This window comes from Hypomesus nipponensis, chromosome 10 (assembly GCF_054491055.1).
Source record: "Hypomesus nipponensis isolate SF chromosome 10, ASM5449105v1, whole genome shotgun sequence".
Taxonomy (NCBI): Eukaryota; Metazoa; Chordata; class Actinopteri; order Osmeriformes; family Osmeridae; genus Hypomesus; species Hypomesus nipponensis.
Genome location: NC_140370.1, coordinates 15282992 through 15308537, shown reverse-complemented (window position 1 = coordinate 15308537; position 25546 = coordinate 15282992). Strand labels below are relative to the sequence as shown.

The window sequence follows — 25546 nt, the reverse complement described above, 5'->3', positions numbered from 1 at the left end:
ACATGACAGGACAGGACAGGACAGACAACAACAGAGACACTTCACAGCGTGAAACCCAGGGGCCACAATCCCGGGCTATCGCACACAGATCCACTCACGCGCCGACAGAGAACCCACGAGCACATCCCCGGGACGCGAGACAACGTTCCGACTTACGGGGGCGGGGCGCACTTACGTTCTGCTTGCCCACAATGTTGTCGAAGGGGAGCTCGGGACTCCAGGAGCCCTCGTTGAAGGTGGTGCTGCTGGCATGGCGATCGGCCGAGCTGACCGACTCCTTCATGATGTCCTCGGGCAGGGTTAGAAGGGACTCCTCCGGCTGTTTGATCAGGTACGTCTCGATGTTGTGCCGGCGCAGGAAGTCGTTGCGGTCCTTCCCATGACCCTCCTCCACTTCGTAGGCTCCGTTCAGACAGTCCAGGGAGGCCTTGGAGATGTGGATACGCCTGGGGAACGGGCACAGGGGTCAGGAGAGGAGGCCGACTCACCTCAACACGGCAGATAAAATAAATAAATAATGTAGTTCATTGCATTCAAGTTTTTGGTCTGTCAGGATTGTAATTATGTATTGACTATCAGGAAGAGAGACTGTTGCCATTTTCGAGAGCCGGGCGCCTTGTTTTTGTAATGAACATTACTGTTCAAACAAATATAGCGTTTTAATTAAAATTGTTAGAAGGAAATCTCCTGTTATGACCTGCGCAATTCAATTAAGGGAATTGGACAGGGAAATAACTGTTCCACTTAGTCAACTCTGCGGCAGACATTGCTTCAAGGACTTGAGTCAACATTTAAGTGAAACCCAAATAATTCCCACATGCTTTGTAAAAAAAGCAAAGGATTTTTAAAATATATTTTTTTATATATATGATTTAATACACCCCCCTTTAAAAGTCAATTTGCTCACATCTTCGGTCACAAAGGGACAACCATTGTCCCTTTATTTGAGAACCAATCTGGCTAAAAGTGTTTTTAAAGGGATGATTTACCCATTCTATTCTCAGAAGGGCTCATTTAGTGATGGATTTTCGAGGTTGGGATAATCAGACACAGTGGGATATTCCCAGGTTGCCAGCAGGGACTTAAACAACATTTCTCACAAATTGTCCACTGGGGTTTCTTGCGGTATTGTACTGTTTAGTCACTGCTGTGATATCTATTTTGTAAATCTAAATGGGTATTCTGTAGGAGTTCCTGCAAATTTGACTCAGTGGCAGGTCTTTGAAAGCAGTAGTTTCAAGCTGGGCCCTGTAGCAAGGGCAACTGCAATCACCCCAATCTATCTATATTTGAAATAACACACGCCAAAATACAAACATTAACATTGTTGATTCAAAGTTCTAAGAGTTAGCCCAGGCTACCTTCACCTTCATAACAAGGAGGTTTAGTGTTCTCTGCCGGAACCTGGAACCTGCTAGAACTTAGGACCTACTGGAACGTAGAACCTGCTGGAACTTACAACCTGCTGCAACTTGGAACTTTCTAGAACCTAGAACCTGCTGTTGGGCCCTCACCCAGGGATGCCTCCTGACTCCAGCTTGTTGGCGATGTCCACGTCCCAGGACCACACGTCGAACTGCCACTTCCTCAGCCCCAGCACCCCACACAGCACGGAGCCTGAGTGGATCCCGATACGCATGTCGATGTCATGCTTCGTACGAGACCGCACGTATCTAGGGAGGAGGAAAAATAAGCAATTGTTTTCGTTCACATACATTAATGTTTGATTTGTTCTAGTGGCTCTGATATTTAGACCGTGTCTCTGTCTGTCATGAAGACAATAATTTGATCAACCCTGCAATATGAGATATAATTTATCAATTAACTTGTAGTGTATCAACATTATACACCAGATGATTAGTTATCCTTAAATCCAAGAGAAGTCCAATTGCACATGTTGACGTGTCAAATAAAAAACAATCAATTTAAATTTCTAAACCGCATTGTCACACCTAAACAAAACCTTTCCTTATTTCATACATTATACGTGAACATCACAGTGCAGCGATGTGAATCATACGTCCATAAAGCGAGCGCGATAGAGGTCGACTGCAGCATTATCATGCCAATTCCCGTCTGCCAGTCTCATTTCATGCCTCCCGACAACAATGACGAATGTGAGTCGACAGGCGTTCAAGGAGCTACGGCAGAAGCAGCTTTAATCTAGACGGGCTTTCGCAAGTCACCTGCCATTGATATCGCCTGTGATATCACGCAGCCGGGAGCTGACTGGATGGGGGAAGGATTGCGGTATGTGACAAGAGGCTTTGGCTAACAGTAGGGGCACTTTCCCTCTTCAGACTGTCACTGCAACGGCACTGAAGCAGTGTGAAGCAGCCATCAACCAAGAGGCTCTCAGCAAACCACTGGCCTCTTATTGCCCTAAAGGACGGCTGGCTGATTCATTCTAATGGTCCTGCAAGCTAGCTCTCTCCCCATCTCTCTCTCTCCCCATCTCTCTCTCTCCCCATCTCTCTCTCTCTCTCTCTCTCTCCCTGTATGTCTGTCTTTCTGTGTGTCTCTCTCTCTCTTTATGCGTCTCCGTCTTTCTCTCTCTCAACCACTCTATCACCGTTCTATGTTATCTTTACCCCCTTCAGTCTCGCAGCACACAGGCAGTAGGCAAACACGCAGTGCGAACGGATGCGTCGCCGATCGCAGAACGTTATCCAAACGGGGGGACACTCGTGAAGTTAGGGAGGGGGGGAGAGAATGACCCATCGCTATGGTTACCTAAGAGCCTCGGGGGTTTGGACTGCCCTTCAGCAGGTTCAGACAGACGGGGCCTGTGGAAGGCGGAGAGTGAGGTGTGGTGCGAGGCGTTTTACCTGATGGTCTTGATCATGCTGAGGCCCATCTCCACACAGCAGTGAGCGTGATCCTGTCTGGGCTCAGGGAGACCCGAGACGCAGTAGTAGCAGTCCCCCAAGATCTTTATCCTGAGACAGTGGTTCTCCTACGGAAGAGACACGGATCATGAGACTGGAACAAGCCTGATCGGGGTGAGAATGACACGCCGCTCCTTGCCCCCCCCCCCCCCCCCCCCAAAAAAAAGGATTGAGGAAGTTGAAAATGAGCAAGGATTATGACAAACCAGTCTGTTAGTTTCACATAAACACTGTAATGAACCAGTTCAACAGTTCTCTCTCTCTCTCTCTGAAATATTTCCTTGAGGCATGAAAATGGACTGTAGTTGAGTCTATAGCATATTTAAACAGCATTTGTCTGAAACAGATGCAAGGTTGTCACTGACACAACACAGAAGAGAGGCCTTTGTGCATTCCACTGTGACCTCACAAACACAGACAACCTACGAACACAAGGACCCGTCCTTCTGCATGGCTTCTCTCAGTCGCATCCCCACGTTATACCTGCACAATTCATTCAAGCTTGACCAAACTTAAACCAATTCAAGGCCACAGTTTAACCTTCTGAAATCTTCATGGATTGTTTTGAGATATGACTGGTGTCAGTCATGCCTTTGACTGAGACAGAAATGAACCTACTGAAAACATACTAAGAATGTAAACGGAAGGCGATGCTGTTTCTCTCTGCTCGCGAGCAGGAAACTTACATGAGCCAGGCGGTCGAAACGTGCAAAGAGCTCGTTCAACATCCGCACCAGTTCCTGTGCCGACAATGTGGTAGAGAGGTTTGTGAAGCCTTTAACGTCTGCGAAAAGAATGCTGAATAAAATATGGAGATGTCACATTAATGCCCCATCACACTTCAACAGCTACAGGTCATTTCTGAAAACAGACATCACCACATCAAGTACAAGGTTCCAGACATGGTCATGCAAAAAAAGTGGGCGACTTTATCAGCTACGTTTTTTGCTTTGCATCGTGCATTATTTGCCATATTGTAACATGACAACTTGTTTTTTATGGTGATTAGTTGTTACAATATGTAGATGAAATACTCCAACATTGTGACCTTCCACTCTAATATTTATATTTTGTATCTGCCTTGAAAATATGAAATATATATTATCATTTTTTTTTACAAAACATGTCAATATTGCACAGATGAACTATGGTCACAAGCACTATTAGCTGTCCTAAACCTGACATTTTCTGGTCATATAGTCGTTATTTTAGTTCCCATGACAAACACTATTTTGTAAGCAACTACTAGAGCCAAAATGGCCACCTTACCTGACATTCTCATATCGGTGGATATAGATTCTGTGAAACTGATGTTGGAGGTGTTCGTCCTCCACATTGGTCATGTCATTGATCATCTCCAGTACCACAAACCGGGGTAGAACAGATAAGACCAGTCTTTCCTGTCAGGGGAAAAATAGTACATCCTGGTTTCATTATGCTGCTGTATTCTGTGTTTCAAAATAAAAGGTCAAGGGGATAGGTTTTACTGTAAGAGATCTCAGGTTCAAATCTCCCTCTGGACGTTGTTTTGGATTAAATGAGTATTTTAATATTATATTATAAAAGGCCAAATGGTTGTGAGAAATATTTCAATGGAAGACTCCATATTGAAGGTGGCAAAATATGTGCTTACCCAAACAGTTTAAACTCAAGTGTTGTGAAAAAGCAATTCACATTATTCCAGGGCACAGTTCGAACCCTTTTTAATAATAGACAATGCAAAATAATTACAAGGCTACAATTTATGAGCAAAAATAGATTTGCGTGATGCACTTTAATTGTTTATAAATTGTGGTCTGCATAGCAGTCTGAGTGTTTCATAAGAGCCTCTCGATACAACAAGTGCAAGTACCTTCACGAGAGGAGAGAGAGGGAGAGGAAAAAACAGAACAAAATAGAGAAAATGTGACAGAAAAATATACAACTAGAAAGAGAAAATAAAGAACAATCTGCGAGAGAAAAAAACAAGAGGCAGTGAAAGAAACCGAGAGAGAGAAAGCGAGAAACGGGGGAGAGAGCGCAAATGTTGTGAGCAGACGACGTGAAAGGAGAAGACGACAAGGATACTGTAAGAGGATTCAGAGAGAGGCAGCACGCATTGATTTGCAGTGGGTGAGAGGGAGACAAAGAAGTAGAGGAACAAATGGGAGAAAGGAGATGGAACCTGCAGAGGAAAATCCATAACAGAGGAGGTGAGGAGCACTCAACGTGACAGCCCGGACTCACAAAATTCTTCCAATTTGTCCATTGCAGCTGGGTCCGTTTTTATTTGATTTCATGATCACATCCAAACCTTTTGTTTAAACTATATCAAACCATTGACAATATTTTTTATTGGTGGTAGACATTGAAGGAAATGTTACGACCAAATCCATTGATTCACTATATACCTGTATACAGTATAGCCTAGGTCTAAATTTGGCTCTCCTTTTTACAATGGGCTACATGGACCGTGTGCTAACAACAAATTAAGAACATTCCATGTTTTGCCAGGATATCTAATTAGACCATCACATTTTTATAATGTCCCTGTGTGTTTATACTTTTAACTGGGGACAACGCGATCAAATCCAAATGTATTTGTTTAGCCCTTTTTACACGCAAGCATGTCACAGAGGGCTTCACCTACTCCCATAGAACTGCCCCTCAACCAACCTAAACCCTCACGGTCAGTCTTCTGGTGTTAGCCAACAAAATCCAATCCAAATCTTATTTTTTATGGCCTCCATTGCTCTACAGAACTTATGATCATCATTTGATCATTTGATTTAATCAGTAATGTTAAATAACCTCCTAAAGTGAGCATTTCATGTAATGGGACCTTTAACAGTTTTAGCTATCTAGCTATCAGCCAGAAGCTAACAAACTACTAAAATGATGTTCTTCTAGGTAAATGCGCGCTGTTTGTGACGTCGTGACAGTGACGTTTGTGACTGCCGTTAGCTTCACTTTTTGCCACAAAAACGTAAATTAGGCTGTACATTAACTTTATTTGTAAAACACATTAAGCCTAAACCATGCAATGGAATAAAAAATAATCACCGCTAGGCAAATGAGTCCCTCAGATTGTGGGCTGGTATGATCTCACTCCTGGAAAGTGGAACAGTTCCGCAAGCGAATCCCTGAATATGTCTAGACAGGAAAATATTTTAGCATCGTACCATGCTAATGCCTGGTCCACTTGGTTGCAACTGTTACTCTGGGCGCTTTTTCTGTGCGGGGTGGTCAGTTTAGCGTGTGCTTCAGCGGACACTGTATCTCATTTCACAGCTGAATGCAAAAGAATTAGATGTCAATTTTGCTTTTTCAGTCATTAGTGTAATGTGATGAACCAGCGGCTTTGATTACAGTTTTAACCTGGGGTGTATGACAGCAAACCTAACGTTGAGATTGACTTGATAGTCATTTTTTGAAGTCTGACCAAATCTCATTTATGTTTGGTTTGGTGAGTGTTGGTGATACTATAAGTTAATAGATGACAATGATGGCATCCAGTAGTTGATGACACACCATATGACTTTGTTTGTAGGACATTATTCCTGCCTTTTACTGCCCCTGTCAATGCACCCAACATGCATAATGCTGGGAATGACCACAAGATTAGGATGAAAATAACATCTGCAGATTCACTAGTATCATCTTGTGTCTGAGTCCGAATGTGATATGGACCCAGGTGACTGAGTGCTTATGTCTTCTTCTTCTCTGAAAAGGAGACCTGTTGTTCCGGAGGGTTTCGTACTTGGGGGAGGATTGTGTTCTTTTTGTGGCTGTACATTAGGTAACACAGAGCTCATTTGTTCACATTAGCTTTGGTTGCTTCCGAGGAGGGGGAGGGGGGGGGGGGCGGAACCTGTCTCCATTAAAAAAGATCCTAAGGTTTATCTTGGGGAGTGCAGTTCCAGGAAATACTATGCCTTAAAAGCTTTCTGGGCCTCTCTCTGACCACACAATGATGGATCCACTGCGCAGGGTAAACAATGAGCTGAATATATGTACGTGTGCTTATGATTATGTGTGTGTGGATAGGGGGTAGGGGCTGGAGTGAGTACTGTATGGGTGTGTGTGTGTGTGCGTTTGTGTGGGTTGTATGTGTAGAGGCAAGGTGTCTGTATCTGTATGTATGGGTGTGTGTGTGTGCATGTGCCGGTATGTGGGTGTGTGTTTGTGTGGGTGTTTTGGTTCGATATCTTCTTACAAAGTGTGTTTGACTCATACGGATCAATAGAGTCTCTTAGTAGACCTCCTTTACTTGTTTTCTGCTCTGTCTCTCCCAGTATGACTGTTCAACACACTCATTAGGCCTCCCATCTATTCCCCTTCATGTCTTATCTCTCCCTGGTTGTCATGGTTTGGTGTCCAGCATAGCCTTTTTCATTCAAGATGGTTTTTAGGGCATGTCTTGTGATGGACGGTGAAGAATGACCAGAAATGTAGTGTTGGACAAGCAGAAGATGGTGTGGGTAATATTTGAACCCTGGCCCCTGTGGTGAGTCTCGAGCCTACATGGTTGGCATGGTGATGCCTTTTTTTTTAGCAGTTTTGCAAACACAATACAGTTTCGTTTTAAGTTTCAGTGTAGTTCTTTTTTCCAGCTGCATGTCTTAGCCTCGGTCTGCTGAGGGGATCTCTGTGATTTCTCTGTAATAACGACTTGAACACAGTTTCACATGCTCCAGACTTCCATCCCCCCCTCCCCTGCTGGTCTCACCTGTCCCGTCCCCCCCTCCCCTGCTGGTCTCACCTGTCCCGTCCCCCCCTCCCCTGCTGGTCTCACCTGTCCCGTCCCCCCCTTCCCCTGCTGGTCTCACCTGTCCCGTCCCCCCCTTCCCCTGCTGGTCTCACCTGTCTCTGGTTCTCCGTCTCCAGCCGGAGTCTGGCTTCTATGCACCTCCTGGTCTCCAGGAAGGCCTGGCGCTGGGCACGGTCAGACAGGTAGCTTATGAATATTCCGGCGGTGTTCATACACATAAACAACACCGCCTGCGCCACCACCTGCAGGGTGAAACGGCAGAGGATGGTTTGAAACGGTTATTCAACGTTAGGGGGGGTTCACCGACCGGCCGACGAACCAGCAGACGAACGTAACTATTCATGAGCACATCAAAGGACAACCTGTAGGGTGAAGAGGGCTACAAAAGGAGACTTGTGGGAACATTTGATTTGAAAAGAAAGGGTTTTGGAGTGTTTCACCAGGGCTGAAGGGGGAGAGAGGGGAGGCAGCATAGAAGCTCTGATATAACAGATCACCTAACCCATAGTTTTTGGTCCTGGACAAACATAATGGTGTTTGTTGACTGTCTAGCCCTGGCCCTCTCCTCATGACTTTGATTGGTCCCTGCTGCCTAAATTAGGAAGTTATTCATTCAGCTTTTAAGAACCAGCTATATGAAATTCCAAATGGAAGCAACAGAAGATAAACAGAGTAACATAACTGAATATATTTATTGAGGGCATATAGACATGTAGGATAGAGAAAGAACAACTGTTTGTATTGTATGAAAAGATAAGTATTTTTTGAATTCTGGTTGTTAAAGCTCAGTGTTACTATACATTGTCAAAAGAGTCTTCCATGTTTTTATCAATCACAATATGAGATTGTTATTCAATATAAGAGATTAGGTCTTGGTTGTAGAGGTCAAGGTTATCCTTTAAACATAAACTGATTATATCAGCACCATCCATTGCAATTGACAAAACTGACAGGTTAACATCGATTGGACAAGCATCTTGAAAGGAAATGAAGAATGGTTTCACCTTGAGAAATGGGTCTCCGCCCGCCCCCAGCACAATGTTCTATTATGGGGCTCAACAATACGTATTAGCACAGCTTGTGATGTCATGCTTGGCTGAAAAAGAAAAAAACCAAACTACTAACATTTCCCCTCAACGTTTTACACTTAAAAACGCCACACGCTCCACAGAACATATTCCAGGATAACATCCCGACATGCAAAGTGACATAAGCAGTCCAACGGTTACATAGTCCCCGAGTCATCTCTCAGACACAGAGCCACGGTGACACTGCATTCTCAGCATCCTTTATTAGGTCGGGCATCAAAACCAATGTGATCTCTGTCGTGTACTGACAAATAGTCTTTTTTGTTGTTGTAGTTACATCCTTGGATTGGAAAGATTAGCCGACTTACCACGAGAGACGAGACGACTTAGACTTGGAAAACATCAGTGTTTTCCGAGAGGCAATTTGTTGTGAAAGCACAGAACAAATAGACACACATTAAAAACACATCTAAGTAACAAAACAACAACACAATAATCTATGGCAGCCATCGTAAGTATCGTGAAGAAGAGACAACAGGGGACCTAATCCTACAAGATATGACTCAAGCCTTCACAGCATGCGAACACAGGTGGTGTTAGGTGGCATCTCAGGCAGAGAGTATTGACTTGACAGTCTGCCTTGCGTGTGAAAGGAAGGTAAAAAATTAATCAGCAAGGTTACTTTGACGTCACTGGCAGGCCATTCCCTAAGTCAATGGCCAACAAAAATCAATTGCCGAGAGAATTATTATGGTGGTGCTTTAGTTACAGTGGGGGGGGGGGGGGGGGGGTGTTATGTGAGCTGTATTACTGGAGACTAAGACCAACGCAGAGTTAAATAAATTCCTGCTTTTCACATTGATTTAACCCAGTGATATTCTATTGTTCAACATCTGCTGTTGATTTAGCTTTAAGATTGCAAGATAGATGATTTGTTAATTTCACGAGTATTATATGGGGGGATATATGAGAGTTAGTTGGTAATAAACAACTGATGCCTGAGCCCCCTATAGCAACGCCTGGGGCAAAGCTGATGAAAGCGCCTGTAATCGCTGGCATATTGTTACAATGGCTGGCTTGATATCTTACAAACGGAGGAACTCCCAAGCGGAGCTGGGTGGATCTCCTCTGGGGCCGAGAGGGACATGCCCCAACAGGTCTCTCCCAGGCCCGGGCCCTGGCCCTGGGCCCGACACCTGCTACCACTGCTTCTCTCTCTGGTCCTGGAGAGAACCAGAACAACATTTCCCCGAGAGCAGCGTCTAAAGAAAGCGCACAACATGTTGTGCAAAGTATGTTTGTGTTTCAGTTTGAGTGTGTGGTCAGAGACGGATTGTCAAGAACGTGTGAAAGTGTGTGTGTAAGCTCATTTGTGCATGCATAGTGTGTTTATAGGTCTATGTATTCTGCGGGTTGTGCGGTGAGTCATTTTATAGCAGCCGATATCAAAGGTTCAGTTCAAAGGTAATAGAGACGTGAGCGTACTCTCACTACGATCTTTAACCGCAAACCAAGCAGCAATCTTGCCCTATTTGATTTCAAATGTTTAAAAACAACACAGAAAAAACTGGCGTACCTCTCCCTGTGTTTAAACAAGCTGCTGTGACCGTTTCCATGGACAGTTGAGAAGGTCAGCAAACCTGAGCAGAGTAACCAAGGAGCGGCCCTCAAGAGGATATGCTTAAAAAGTGCTGGGAGACATCCTTTATTAGTTAGTCCATTAGCAAACTGAAGCAAACGCTTCACGTTTTTAATTTTTGGATTCAAGGTCATTAATCAATTACTGCTGAAGACCATCGAGCACTTGAAAAGTGTGACAGAGTTGTGTTGGATTGTCCCTGGTATTTCCCAGGGATTCTCTGACCTTGTCTAAGACGCATTCTCTACGGGCCTTCACAGTAATCCCTTTCGAGAAACCGCCCCATTAACACACAGAATCCCTTTCTTTGGAGCGGAAGGCTGCACATAAGTTCATCATACTATACTCAATAGAGACAGATGCATTTAGTAAGCTCACGTTCTTCTCTCGGAGGACGGCATCATCATACATTTAATTTGGTCCTAAATCCCCTCGTGATCGCTGTCCCCCAGAGAGGGGAAAATTAAAACATCCAAGTCACGGTAATTACATAGCTAGCCATGTTGTTTTGGAAAGAGCAACGTGGCTCTCAGCAAAGGGCAACAGCACCGAGGCCTCCTCTATGCTCATTAACAAGAATGCCAGTGATCTGTAGGTTTTTAACGAGGCTTTCTTAGCTTGCCAACCAGAGACCATAACAGTATACATTAGAACAGACTGTGGGCAATGGGTGCTGGAACAACGCATTTTCAAAGTGTTAGCCGCTAACAACAGGATATAGAAATCCGAGGTTGGCATTATTTTGTGGTATGTAACTATTGTCTAGACATGTCGGGTAGTTTTCATATCACCTACTATACAGAAGCGGTGTGGAACTCGCAGGATTTAGATTGTTGGTGTGCCAAGCAGTCGGGCTAATTGGCAAATTGAGATAACAAAACGATGCTGGACTGGCAAACTGCCAGTTAGAACAGGAAATCTAGACACTCTCCAGGCATCAATATTTAAGTGGTGTCAATGAACATTGCATCTAGTATGATATACTGACACGGTTGTGTTCAAGCCATTGAATTGATCGGACAAAATTCTACATACATCATAGTCCTCTTCGCACAGTTAGGTTTGTATTGGATTCACCTAGCCTACATAGCCTAGCCTTAAGTTGTCTTCATGTATAATTATGACGAATACAAGCTAGAGCTATTAACTACCCGAATATAAACATGCAATGTGTCATAGCCACACCCCTCGTAGCAGATTGTGCAGGCGAGGCAAAACCAATTGGAGCTTCAACGCAAGAGCTATGCTGTTTCCACAATGTGGGCTAATATAGGCTATGTAGATAACCGTCTTGTACCGGAGCCAAAATAACACAGGCCGTTCTGTTAAAATCAGTGTTGGAGCTCGCTGCCAAACTGCTTCCTGCCACTTCCTGTATCACACTTGGGCTGCTCTCTAGCTGCCTGCCTGAAAATTGGATTAACAGCTAAAATGACACGCAAAAGAATCCAGAAGGATGCAAATGCCACTTAATTTCATATGAGCAGCGACGAAAACTGCGACGCCACCACAATATGCTCAGCATTACCATCACACGCAGTTTGAAAAGGCGTTGGGACAAATCTAGCGTTTTATTTGGGGAATTCTGTGTACTGAATTCCTGAAGTACTGAATTCTTCTTTAAGAGTCTGTTTTGATCTGTGAAGAAAAGGCCTATTGTCATTGATAGTGCCATTTCTTTGTACATTACCGTGAACCCCCTGCAATAGGGTTGCCATGTCTGTTGCCTGTCAACTTCAAGACCTTTTGTAGACCTTTTAAGAATAGCCTAACAGTACTGTGCTGTATTGTAATCCATTGTACTGGGCTGGAGGCCACTCCACACCTTGAGCACTACATTTAGAATCCCATCCTGTGAGAGACACCTGGTGCATATGACATTTCATAACAGTATATCTGATGCATGGTCCATTCAAGATGCTTGACTTTCCTCCCTGAGGCAATTCTACCTACGCAAAGAATCTCAGATGCACATTTTCCCCAAGCTGGGAAATGCGAGTGGTGATTTTAAGCATAGGGGGGAAATGAACTGTTCATTTCCCTGTGGCATAGAGGTTTCCCATGTGCCAGTGATCCTGCGTTCCCCCCAGGACCTGCTGGGGCAGTAACATTTACTGTTGCGAGATGAGGTTGCTTTCATTCTTTGCCCAGAGGGGTAATATCTCCCTAAGGGGAAGCTAGTGTCTCTAATGGGGTTCCACAAGGGGTTGGCTGTATAGAAATGCACTTTGACTTGGCAGACATCATTGCTTTGCTCTCCCGAGAGGGGGAAAGCTACAGTTACTACACAGACTCATGCTAGGCAGTTATAGTGGATATGTTTTGGTGTGTGTGCTGTGACTGGTTGATTCTAGGGGAAATATGCCTGGAATATGTAGGGTGATGTTGGATGTAGTCATGGTGAGAAGCTCAGAAATGACAGTCAAAAGGCAAGGCAGGCAAAACATTTAGTATGCAAGGCGTTATACCTGCTAGCAGAGAGTTCAAATAGACTTCTAATGGAGCATGCGAAATGATGTTAAATCACCAAGAACCCCCAAAAATATGTACAAAATGAGCAATGCCAAACAGCCTGAAACTATTAATGAACCGATCATTAAGTCTATAGACAGAACCATCATTCAAACAAAACATGACAAATGGTTCATGAAACGTGACATGGTATATGAGAAATTGACATACACTGTATGGAATTTTTAATGTTGAGAGAGAGAAAGCTGTGTCTAAACAGAAATATTATCTAGTGATAGTCGTTAGCATCCCTTTTGTGAATTTTTTTTATTTCTGAAATCTAGTGGCAGTCCTAGCACATTTGGCACTACAGGCAAGGTTTACAGCCTTTACATGTGTTTTATTGATTGCGTTGGATTGGATGAGATGTCATGAACTCAATGTCCCTCTCACACAACTGACACTTCACCCAAAACATAAAGAAATATAACCAGAGAGAGAAGCCTTCACCCCCCTACCCTAACACAACAATTATTTGGCCCAAAAATCTTTCACGATCACCTGCTGTATGATACATCCTTTACATCCCACCCTAAATAACTCATGGATCTCCTGGTGAAGAGGCTGTTTAGAGGTTATGCAGTGTTTCTGCTACGCAGTGTTTTGCTATGCAGTGTTTCTGATCAAATCTTAAGGTGGATAATATCAGGGGAGGGGTGTTTTTTTCCAACCCACTTGTGTCGTATCCCCCCCCCCCCCCACACACACACACACACACCCTCACAAGCTGTGTGTCTCGTAGATTTGACAGTGAAACTCTAGATCATTCTGTCTGCGTAGGTACAATTTCACCATCTGATTCTCGAGGGAGGAATTCACAGGGAAACCCTCCCCTTCACGACACAACATCATTCGATCCTATTTGACCAAAGTGAAAGGGGAGAAGCAGAGCTATCCAATGAGGCCTTTTCTTTTTCTACTCTGCCAGAACACAACAGGTGATGGGGCCTAGCTGACCTGGGGAAGCCTGTTTTCATCACCCCCCTCAAGGCTGGGTCTCGAGATCAGCTGACCCCAGAGCAGTGCTTGGAGGTGAGGGGTGCTCCGGGCTTAATCATGTGAGCCGGTGACTTGTGGCAACGGTCCCTCTAACCCAAAAGTAATCTCATTAAACGCTGACCCCGAGGAGCACGTCGACTTACGTGGGCGCCAGGCTGTGAATAGATTGCTCCCAGGTAATCCTGCTGGAAATCACCCTCAACATAAAATAACTCTAAAATCACCCATATAAGCCTGAAACTGCTCTCAGTTTGAGACGGCTAAAATATTAGTGTCTACAGCACAGTAATCAACTGTAGAGGTTGGGGGGGGGGAGAACAAAAAATCCCCGGCTCTAAGCTTTAAATGGTATTTAAAATGATAAAAGCCTGACAGCGAACAAGTTTACGCATATGCCGAGTATAACCGTATATTTATTACAACATTTATTTACAACTGTATAGTATCTCTTTAAGGTGATACCATGCCTGACTTTATATAACCTTCCCCTGGTTGAGAGTTTAATGTTGGAGGATTTTGTGTTCATCTGACAGTATGGGGGGGGGGGGGGGGGGTGCCGGTCACTCTGGGTCCTCCATATTTGTTAGCACATAGCCTAGTTTAAGGTTCTCGCCCTTTCCCAAGACAGAACGTGGTCATAATCCATACAGACTGACCCACGGCATGCCATGTCCTTGTTGTGGTGAAGGAATCGATGAAGGTTAAAGAAAACATCTGACGTTGTCCGAAGCTGTCGTTCCGCTAGAACTGCCTAAAGGTGCCATCGAATCACCCCATTGAAGAAATGCATCAAACATTCAATATATTCAGTATTTGACCTCACCTTACCCTCTCCGACTAGTTAACATGTTACCATTTATGTACGTGGTCTAAAAATCACCTTTCGTCATCCAACTGAACCGTTTCATCACATTCAGAGAACAATCCCAGATGTGTCTCGGCCCAGCCGAGCAGAGGAGACATCTATAGATAAGATGACTGCACGGTTTAGCCACAATCACACAGTAACAGGTGCTGCTGAGTCAGCATAAAAACGACATGACTCCCAGGCAACTTTGAAGGTCAGTACACACCCACACACACTGTCAATATTAGCAAGGTGTGATATCTTTCTGGCATCGATTTTGTGCCCGTAAAACCGTTAATACTGCCAAGAACAGTAAGGAAATGACTGTAAGCCTGTCTTCTTTATTGACCAAGTCCATCCTAGATCTTTTCTAATACTATCTGACAAGTCGTTTTATTAGAACGATGGCGCCAAAGGTAGCAATATAAACCTTCTGACAAGCTACAGCCAGCAGAAAACTCAACCTTGAGTTCTCTGCTCTGGCAACCACCCCCATAGATGGAACCCCAAAGCCCAGAAAACTCAATTTTAATTGAGTAATTTCACCATTAAATCCATTAACTGAATGTCCCTTTTAGATTTCCTATAAAACCCTGTGAAAAGCCAACACTGAAGGAGTACCATAAGACAAGCATGTAAAGTGTCAGTCAAAAAACAAACTTAGCCTTTTAAATTGGGGCTACGCAGGATTTCCTTTTTACCCTTTGAAATGGTGTTGAAATGGTGGGATTAACGGTCAAAACGACTGGAGGAAGTTCTCCATCTAAAGGGAGCGGTGAATCCTTCTCCCAGGGTCACGGGCATTCAGATTTTTTTGCGCCAAAACGCTCCCGGAAAAACTCAACCTGTGTCGACCGTGGACAGGCTCAAGCCTCTCTGTATCAAATATTTAGCGACACTAAGAGCAAGGTCTGGTCACAACACCACAGTGGAAAAACCATTCCAGTGTTCCCGCCCACGGTCCGCAGGCAGGGAAGGGGAGAGCAGCAGACAAAGAGGAGGAGGAGGAGGAGGGGAGGTAAGCTGAGAGGACAGGAGGAAAGATAGAATAAACGAAAAGAAGAAGAAGACAGACAACGACATAGAGGGTGAAAGAAGAGGGTGCCCTTAGAGGAGTGACTCAGAAGACATTCTTTTGGCTCGTACATCCACCCCCCCCCCCCCCTGTCTCGCCTTGCATTTGCAAGACCTCCCACGCCATGGGCTTGCTGGTCGCAGAACTGAGTGGTTCTGATGGTTTGGGCACGCGCAGCTTGCTAGCTCGGCTTGGCTGCATCTACTCTACATAGTTATGCATTGACAAAGAGAGAGAGAGGTGTAAGGGAGACAAAGGAAAAAGAAAGAGAGAAAAAGAGAGAGGGGGGAGGGGAAAGGATACAGTGGATGTACTATGGACACGCACTCTGGAAAAACCCAGGCCTAATTATCCTGTTATCTTGCAGCATCATTCGATTTGATTGGCTGAGTTGACGACAAGCATCACGACGAGCTGATGTAACCCTATTCCCCCCAAGCCACTGTCTCAATGGGCACTGAGCACTAAAGGTTATGATGACTCGAGACAGCCGAGTTACCCCACGTGACGTTCCAACATTGCCGAGTCGCAAAGCGTGAGACGGGTCAGTGGTTTTGATATTCTGATTTCCCATTTCTATCCAGCAACCATTGTCTTAACCCTTTGTTGTGTTCTACCGTGCCTCTTTGAAGCCTTTGTGATGTACTGGAAGGTTCCTTCTCATTGGGTGACAGCATGTCAGGCCAGATTATGAAGTGGTGCTGTGAAATTGTACCGTCAACCCCCCAGTTTGATTGGGTTGGAATACAACCTCTACCTTCTCTCCCTTTCTGTTCTCACTTCAGTTTGATTGCCCGGAATTCTTGGAATATGTCAAATATTACATTTTAACAAATATTTTAATTTAAAATTAGAATTCAATAAACAAACAACCAACGTAAGTTGTTTTAGTCTCTACTCCAGGTAAGCTCTTCTGACCTTTTATACGGGGGGAAAAACACACTGAGAAAGAAATAATAAGTTAATTGCAGGTTAAAGGCGTGAGGCGATCCAGCTGAGAAAACCGCGGCATTGAGCACAGTATTGATGTGTTTTACAGAAAGGCAGGGAGGGTGGGAGATGATGGGGCGGGGTGGAGCGGAGGTGAGGGACTTAAGGATGCAACATTATTGACTATCTCTAAAGCTGTAAAAGCCTGCAACCTGCCTCACCCCCCCCCCCCCTTGCCCCCTTATCCATCCCACACAGAAAACCTACTTTAGTAATTAACCATTTACTTAACAGCAAATAAGTGAGTGTAATACAGTCTACACAAAAGGATGTAGTCAATACGACGGAGGTTTGTAAATTAGAGCCTGGTGTCAAGGCTCTCAAGGGTGGAGGAGACCTGGGGGTAAGACTGTGTCAATAAAGGGGGTTCTTAGTGGTCAAAGAGGCCTGTAGATGGTGAGGGAGATATAATATAGACCTAGGCACACAGGTGTGAAAGGATGAGAGTGGGTCAATGCACAGACAGTCCAACACAAAAGACAGTCTGAAACACAGAGACAAATCAATGTACAGCTGCGAGTCTGATAGAGACAGGAGGGCACAGGATATGTGCACAACAGAGGTGTGAAGATACGTATCTTTAAATTGCCTCGCGGACGAAATGGCTGAAACACATTAATGAACAAACTGCAGCAAGAAAAAAAAGGTTAAACCTGCACTCTGCGACTGCTCAAGAGAGGTCGACGCAGGGTCAAACCACACGACTGTAAACACAGAAACAGTGGTTTCATCTTACATTTAGCAGACGCTTTTATCCAGAGCGACTTACAGTAAGTACAGGGACATTCCCCCCAAGGCAAGTAGGGTGAAGTGCCCTGCTCAAGGACACAACGTCATTTGGCACGGTGAGGAATCGATCCAGCAACCTTCTGATTACTAGCCCGACTCCCTCGCCGTTCAGCCATCTGACTCCCTAAGCCATCTTCTCTCTCAAAGTAGATTTCCCACAATATTTACCCAACTGTTCCTTCAGCAACTGTTCCTTCGCAGTACCGTGTCCCTGGGAGAAGACATGCGGTATCATGTGTAAAGTCGTGACTTCCTCCATGTTGCAAGCCCCAGGCTCGACCAACGCAGCAACAAAGGACCAGACAAACCATAAGATCACACAGTTAGAGAAACACAGCAGAGTGCATCTGTCGGACTTAGCAACACAAGGACATGCCTTGGGGGCTTTCGGCCCACAACCAACAGAACCAGACACTCCCACGAGCATGAGTCCGGCTGACAACAAAAAAGGCACTGTATTGTGTAACAAAACTAGCAAGTTATTCAGGGCAGGGTGCACTGGGTTGACCAACATCAGCTGACTCTTCAGAGTACCTCATGGCCTGACGGGATGTGCTGCGACATTTGCAGCTGGGCTTTGCTCCATACTTCACAAGCTCTTCCTACAAGGCCCAGAACAATCTTCTAGCCAACGCATTAGAGAAAACACAGAAACCAAAGAAGAAGAGAAAAATCTCCCTCTTACATCTTCAGCATGTGCCTTAAAAGTCTCATTTGTACAGTGCTGCAGACCATGTCTCATGATTATGATGCAGAGTTGTTCAGGACAGGCAGAGGATATGTGGGAATTACATGGCAACAGAAATGAATTAGATCATTTTACGATATTCCATCACCCAGTTTTCTGACCTTATGTAGATTTAAGCCTTACCCTGGAAAACCTTCAATGAGAATTTACCAACAGACAATGACAAAACAGGACTACCGAGGCAAGGATAATCTAGCACAGTCCTACCAACAACAAAAAAAAGAGAGAAAATGATGTATTGTACATTTCTCAAAAGCAATTATTTCTGCATAGTTTACAGAATAAATAAGATCTCCCTGAAAAACCTCAAGCGAATGCCCAGAAAACACGCTGTCATGTGATTCCGACACATCAGATAGACTAACCCAACAGCAGATTTCCAGTGCACCACTCACATCGTAGGGCAGACACATTATAGCATTACTTCCAACAGAGCACTCATTGGATCTGCACAGTGTTTGCGTTTGGATCTTGGTGCAGCAGAGCTGCTGTGTATAACACACACCAAAGGCTTTACAGTAGCTGGACTGGACGTGGTGCATTTATTCAATGTAATATGCAATTTAAATGCTAATCTCTAATGCAATTTGCTTCTCTTTTTTTTTACCAGTTTGTTCAACCAATTCATATAAAACGGCTCCTGCAGACTATTAATGGATCTTGAACGCCTTCCCTCCTCCTCCTCTTCCATCTTTCCCTCTGTCTCTGATTGTTTACACGGTCCTGACAGGCCCCATTTAACATGATGAGATCATATAATGTGCTTTGAGTTAAAATCAAAAGAGCTGATAGCCACTCTTGACGTTCTGAGTGAAACGCCCGACTGCTACAACATTATTTTCTGAGGGGAATAGATTATGGCTTTGTTGTTCTCGAAAAGCCTCAAAATTACTTAGCCTATTTGAAATTCGCAAACAATTCTCACAAACAGCCAACCGCCAAACAACGGCAAGTTTAATCATCACGTTTATGTTAAAATAAGTGCCAGAAAATCTAGTCTTAGGTTAAATAAAACTATTGCAAGCTCTTTATAACTGGTTACCATCGCGGTCGCATAGTCTTGAAACTGTTGAATAAACATGACCTTTATTGACCTCTAAAGCGCCGATATTGACGCAATCAGCCTAGGGAGATTGTGTTAGGGGTGTATTTTTTACCCAATATACCAGTAGGGGGAGCACAATCTTACTATTACTGTAAACCACCTCTGAATAAGCCTGAAACAATTTCAGCACCTAAGGTGTGGATAGCGACTGGTGCTGAAACCAGAGACAGCTTACTAACAGATTTTGGCAGTTGCAAAATCAGGCTACAAAATAATCGGACATAAAATAAACTAACGTGGCCTATTGAACAAACCGGTGCGGGATGTATGTGAAAATTACGATGATCCATTAACAATCATTAAAGAAAATCGAATACAATCCTTATCAATGCATTTGGCCAACTTTGCCCAGGACAGTTTATGTTGTTGACAATGAACAGTGTGGACGGCTAAGCATAGACTGCATCAAGTTTATCAAATAGACCATAGAACACAAAGAAGAGGCTGTTGTTCTGCCATTGTTAGGGAAAATGAAGGAAGCGGGGTGTGAGGGTGTAGACGGCAGTGGCATTACACATACCTGATTTGTGGAGATCTGTGCGTTTGGGGAGATGACTAGTTGCACTACAATATGGAGAGCCGAGGTGGCCAACCCAGCCAGAATAGCCCAAGTTAGAGGCAAGGGAAGCATACTGTAAGTGGCGAAGAGGGTGAAAAGCACGTATCCGACTCCGTCGCCCAGTAGTCCATAGCCCAATCCAGCTGCCAAAATCTGCGTGGCCATGGCCACCCACGTCACCACGCCGCTATATTGCAGATAGCTGTGGGAAGTCGTGTCTTTCCGAACCACTACTAAGGCACAAATGACCACTTCGATGCCGGTGAAAAAGCCCAAAAGCATCCCTTTGATGGGGTCCATTGGCGAAGAGGCTAAAGTTAAATGTAAAACCAGCAAAGTCAGTTTGGTCACCACGTCCAAAATGTTCATCACAACCACAGACTTGCGCCTTTGCCCCAAAAAGTAACGCTGGTATAAACGCTCAAGATCTCTAGATTTGAACGAATTCCGAAGAGTGGGAAAAATAACACCTCTGTATGTGTAACCCCAGTTAAGGAAAAAGTCCGAGTTGCTCGGGGCGCAATCGATTTGGAGAAAACCCAGGTCGCTGCTCGCGCGCTCGGGGAAGACTTTGGTTCCCCCGTTGTTGTGTCTGTCTCCAACCGATGTCTTACCCGCTGATTGCTTCCTAAGGCTCTGGTCATAGGGTTCGTCTTGGGTGATGCCTTTTGCTTCGCTTTGCTCGTGGATAAACCGCTGCTCGGTGATGTGTCGAACCGCGTTCTGCCACAGCAACCGTTTGGGTCTCGTGCTGCTGTTACTGGTTGGGGTTTTGTTTATGGTGTACAATTCTTCGCTTGCACTGGAGCATCGAACTTCCGACAATTCCATTGTTTGTTTGTTTTTAGCTCTGTTGGTGATTTACCTGTTTTTGATAGTTAGCCAAACGTGCTCAGCGATTCTGTGAATACGTTATGTGCACATCGAATCGAGCTGCCATGGCTCTCTCGGGGTGTGTCGAGCTGAGTTGAAAAAGTGCGGCTGTTGGTCATTATAACGCACACAGACGCGCATAAATTCACGAATACCAATCGTCTAAAGATCATTGCAGATTTGTGATGTTCACTCCCACTGCCGCGACAGTTCAGTTGCATCCCCGTAAATCATGAGGCTTGATGTCTTAAAAAACTACAGCCACTGCCACCATGTGCCCACCGTCCGCCTACAACGGTGCCGTTGTCAGTGCATACTGGAAATGTGTTCCTGTAAAACACACAGGTTCAAAGATATACGAATTTTAACACATCCAAGTATGCATCATTGCATTCAAGAAGACAGTGAATGTGAATGATGGTGAATTTCAGCTATGATTGTGTCATGCGTCGCTAACGCAGCAGGTCCTTCTTGTCTTGCCATTCATATAACGACGTTCCATCGATCGAAAAAAACAAACATTTCAAAGGTTGGTCGCTTTCATAGTGTAGCCTATAAGTAGTGTTCCTCCGTTACCCCTCAAATGTGAATTTCGACTCCAATAGATTAGTCTTTCTCGTTGAGTCTTCCCCCTGGTTGAGAGGAAGAATTTTCAACTTGACCGGATGACTTCCGTTCGTTGCGTTTTGACATCCCATTGAACGACTGTGAGGAGAATGGATCAATGTCGAGAGCTGGAAGCCATCAGCGCAACGCGCCCGCGCTCCCTCCTCATCCTCGGGTTGGTGGATTGATGCAACACCTGGAGGCGTCGGTTGGCGGGAGAACTAGAGACAATACACCCAAACAGGACATGGACCCATACAGCGGTAACGGTCACCTTCGGTCCACCTGACTGCAGTTCTATGGTGTGTCCAATTTAAAATCAACAGTTATTAATTAATCTCACAACGAACACTGACTATTGGCTATGGTAGCCGTTACGTTTTCCAAATTGGGCTTTAGCCACTGTAAAGTCTTAAGTCCCGTTTTGTCGTCTCGTCTATCTTCCTCCTGTTCTTGATTTAGTATTGAGCCTGCTCGCGCTGAGTATGGAATAGATTTGCAGAACGCAATGCTGGTCAGTGGAGGTAGGGCGAGCAAGTCAGATGGGTCTAAGTGACGTCAGACCTCTCTCTCTTTCTCTCTCTCCCTCTTGTTCTCTCTCCCTCCTGTTCTGTCTTTCTCTGGCGTGTTCCTTTTGTCTCTCTTCTTGAGGCAGCAGACCTCGAAAGGCAAGGAGAGGCGAGGCGAGCGGAGTGGAGCGGAAAGAATTCTGGAAGTAGCAAAACAGAGGGGAAAAAAAAACAAAAACATCAGTGGTTTGCACGAGTAGGAATTATAATCCAGTCTGGTTTTTCCTGTTGGCATTGATTTGCCCCAGTGTGATGACAACAATGAATCATAACATGTCAAACAGGGTACCCTACAGCGTGAAAGGGCCCTTGCTGTCACTCATAATTCTCAGCAATTACCCTCTATTAAGATCTATTTATTTTCCAATAAAGATTCTGTAGACAACGCATGAACAATAACAACTGGGCACATAATTTAATGAGTCCCTGTCATGTGAAGGCAGACAGTTTGTGTTACATGTCCTCGGTGCGTTTGAATAGGTTATAGGCTTATTAAGTAAAAACTACAGCCATTAAGCCTATGGGTAGTATGTGTTAGTAAACAAATGTCTTTAATATCCTACTCTTCCCATTCTTTTGTCAATAGCAAACAAGACCGTTAGATGACCTAACTGTAATTAGCGTTATGGCAAATAAAGGCAACCGGTTCACTGTTATTTGACACGGATCACTTGTACACAAAGAAACCTGTAACGTGCGGCATAATGGGCTAAATGAGAAAGGTTTTTAGCCCGCATTGTTGAAAAAAATGATGACGATGTCCAGAATTACCATCCTGGCGTGCTTCCGAGATGGGGATTATGATTGTAATAACAGACAAGTTACTTTGCAGGCGCAATTTAACATTTATAAAAACCTCTACATATGTTTACATTTGATTTAATACAAAGACACACAGCTTAAATTCAAATTCCCCATTTGGTTAGTAATATTAGAAACAAAATGTATATCAAAAAGAAGGTTTCTTTATTTTATGTTCCACTTCGAGCAAAGTGATAGAGACAGCAACAACCTCGAAGATGGATGTTGAACCATCGGGTAACATCCAATGCGATCACAACACACCACAGTACAGTATATCACAAAGAACAAGAAAGTTATGGACGGACAGAGTAGGGACTGTCCATGTCTTTCTCCATTATGCAAGGTAACTGCTATTTCTGTCCAGAGATAGCTGCGGGGCACAGCCCATCAGAGGACTGCGGTCCTGACCCCTCAGTTACATTGAGGGCCCGAAAGAAGACACGTTCGTTACTGCCACGTTCTCCTCACAAGCACCTTGGCTTTTAGAGGGGAAGGGAACTCAACATTTGCTGTCATATCCTCACTGAAACCTCAAATGATCAGACTGAGGAATTGATGAGCTGTCGTGCAGGACCCAATGAAGCCGTCAGCTTGATGTTCGGAAAATGAGAGGCCCTTCGGGAAATGCTGAATAGCGTAATTTTGGAGACTGTTAAACTTTTGACAGACAGGACTTAACCTTCGAGCTACAGTAGCATACTTGATATGAAATATACCAGCAGTTTTGACCAAATGTGGAAATGCAGAAAATCCTACAGAGAGAAAGCCAGACTCTCAGCCAGACATTAAAAAACGTTAAGTTGGCAAAAGATGTAGAGAAAGTTCTGTATGATTCCTGATTCATTTATTACCCTGTTGTCAAGTGTTCTTAATGCAAGCAGTCTTGGGACTGAAAGCTCACTTGCCCATCCACACATCAAACTCGTTGCCATTCTGATGTCGAGTCAAATTTAGAACACTGAAGAGAGGACAGAAACTGTAGATGTCAATCATCTTTTCAGCCCCAGTACTGCAAAAACAAAGAAAAACCAGAACAATAAAACCACAAGTACAAAAATAAGGGTTTATTTCATATATACTGTAAGCAATGTAGGGGAGTTTGACTGTTTCTACACAAAGTTCCTTCTTCCTATTAGGCTTCAACTTCTCAAACACCTTTTTCCAGAGTGATATTGGCAAGGCCAGTTTCACAGGCATCAGCAGAAATCCACTTCAGCCTGCGAAAGCAACAGGGAGAAGTAGGGCGAAAAAATATACTGAATAGCAATGAGACAACTTCCTTCATGCCTGGAGCATTGTGTGAGTCAAAAACTGACTAAACTTGTAGAAGCCCTTGTGGCTCTCTTGAATCCTACATATAATTTCTTGTGATTCGGGAGTCATGCTTTGAAAGAAGGAAATACATTGAACAGCTGTTTCTCAGACTGAGGGATCAGAGTCACTCCCGTGTATGATGTATATGCGTGTGCATTTGACGGGTCCACGTGTTTGTCATAGTTCCTTGAAACCATATATGCTGACCGCGCGTTCTGCCCTCTTCGACAGGCTGGAGTTTGGTTCAACTCCTTCACAGGTGGAGGTTGTAGTCAGATGGCTGAGCGGTGAGGAAGTTGGCCTTGTAATCAGAAGGTTGCCGGGTCGGTTCCCCGCTGTGCCAAATGATGTTGTGTCCTTGGGCGAGGCACTTCACCCTACTTGCCTCGGGGGGAATGTCCCTGTACTTACTGTAAGGTGCTCTGGATAAGAGCGTCTGCTAAATTACTAAATGTGAGTGTTTGTGTGCAAACTTGTCGATCTGATTCAACACTTCTGAAAAGCAGAAAAAGAAACCTGTGCGCTGTGTGTCAGAAAAGAACTGAAAAACATACATGGCGTTCCTTCTTTTTGTTTCAGAACAATGGGACAGACCCGTTGGTTTGTAGCAACAAAATAAACCACAGTGAAGCCCTGACAAAGGACATATATTCACCATATTTCCATATCAACAATATCCTTGTATAGTTTCACATTCATAAGAATACAGTGGCCCCCAGAGATATTGGCCCCCAAAGATACTGGCCCCCAGAGATAGTGAGCCTCTCCTGGAAGGTAGAGTGAGATGAGGAGATGGACTGGCTCTTTATTTAGACCTGATTTAGCATGACAGGGCCTGGGGGCCTGAGGGCTGGGGGGCCTGGGGGCCGGGGGGCTGGGGGGCAGGCAAACCTCTAGCTATCTGACAAATCAGCCCCTGGAAGCTGGGAAGGAAATTAGAGGTTGTGGAGGCCTTATCAACTCACTTTCCTTTTCTCCCCGACACACTCACCTGCACATCATATGCCATCGCTGCCTAGCGAGATTGCCATCTCAATGTCAGTGCAGTACTGCTCTGTTTGTGTATGTGCTTGTGTGATTGTTTGTGTAGGAGAAAGAACGTGTGTGTGTCTGTATTTCCCCATGCAAGTCCATGAGACAAAGGTGGGATGGTTAATATGCATTGAAATAATAACAGTGGCTTTGTGGAAATGTATCGGGTTTCACACATGCAATAACACTGATAAGACAGCACGCCTTGCTTTCATTGATAAATAAATTAAACATGACGTTCTCATGTCTCAAGATAGCCAGCATCTGTCAGTCCAACAGAATGCTGCACATATTGCACATCATAACACATTATAGATTTCATTCATCAGACGTATTAGCAAAACAATTGACAATTCCTGGGGGTAGCACCATCTTCGTCAACGTCCTCTGTGACCATTTGTCAGGTAAATCCAATAAAGA

General features: G+C 44.4%; 1 protein-coding gene across 2 annotated transcripts in view; it reads right to left on the bottom strand.

Moving 5' to 3' along the window:
* The window catches only part of adcy8 (adenylate cyclase 8 (brain)), a 45405-nt gene extending 23804 nt beyond the window's left edge, over window positions 1-21601 (bottom strand). The window contains exons 1-7 of one of the 2 annotated variants that reach the window (XM_084707492.1): window positions 19890-21601; window positions 7731-7880; window positions 4158-4288; window positions 3575-3686; window positions 2829-2956; window positions 1515-1673; window positions 176-446 (exon numbers count right to left, since the gene is read on the bottom strand). In XM_084707492.1, coding sequence (XP_084563618.1) covers window positions 176-446; window positions 1515-1673; window positions 2829-2956; window positions 3575-3686; window positions 4158-4288; window positions 7731-7880; window positions 19890-20759 — 1821 coding nt within the window. In that variant the 5' untranslated portion in view covers window positions 20760-21601. The remainder of the gene's footprint in view (window positions 1-175; window positions 447-1514; window positions 1674-2828; window positions 2957-3574; window positions 3687-4157; window positions 4289-7730; window positions 7881-19889) is intronic. The other variant, XM_084707493.1, reaches the window with a different exon arrangement.
* Window positions 21602-25546: the final 3945 nt, after the last annotated feature.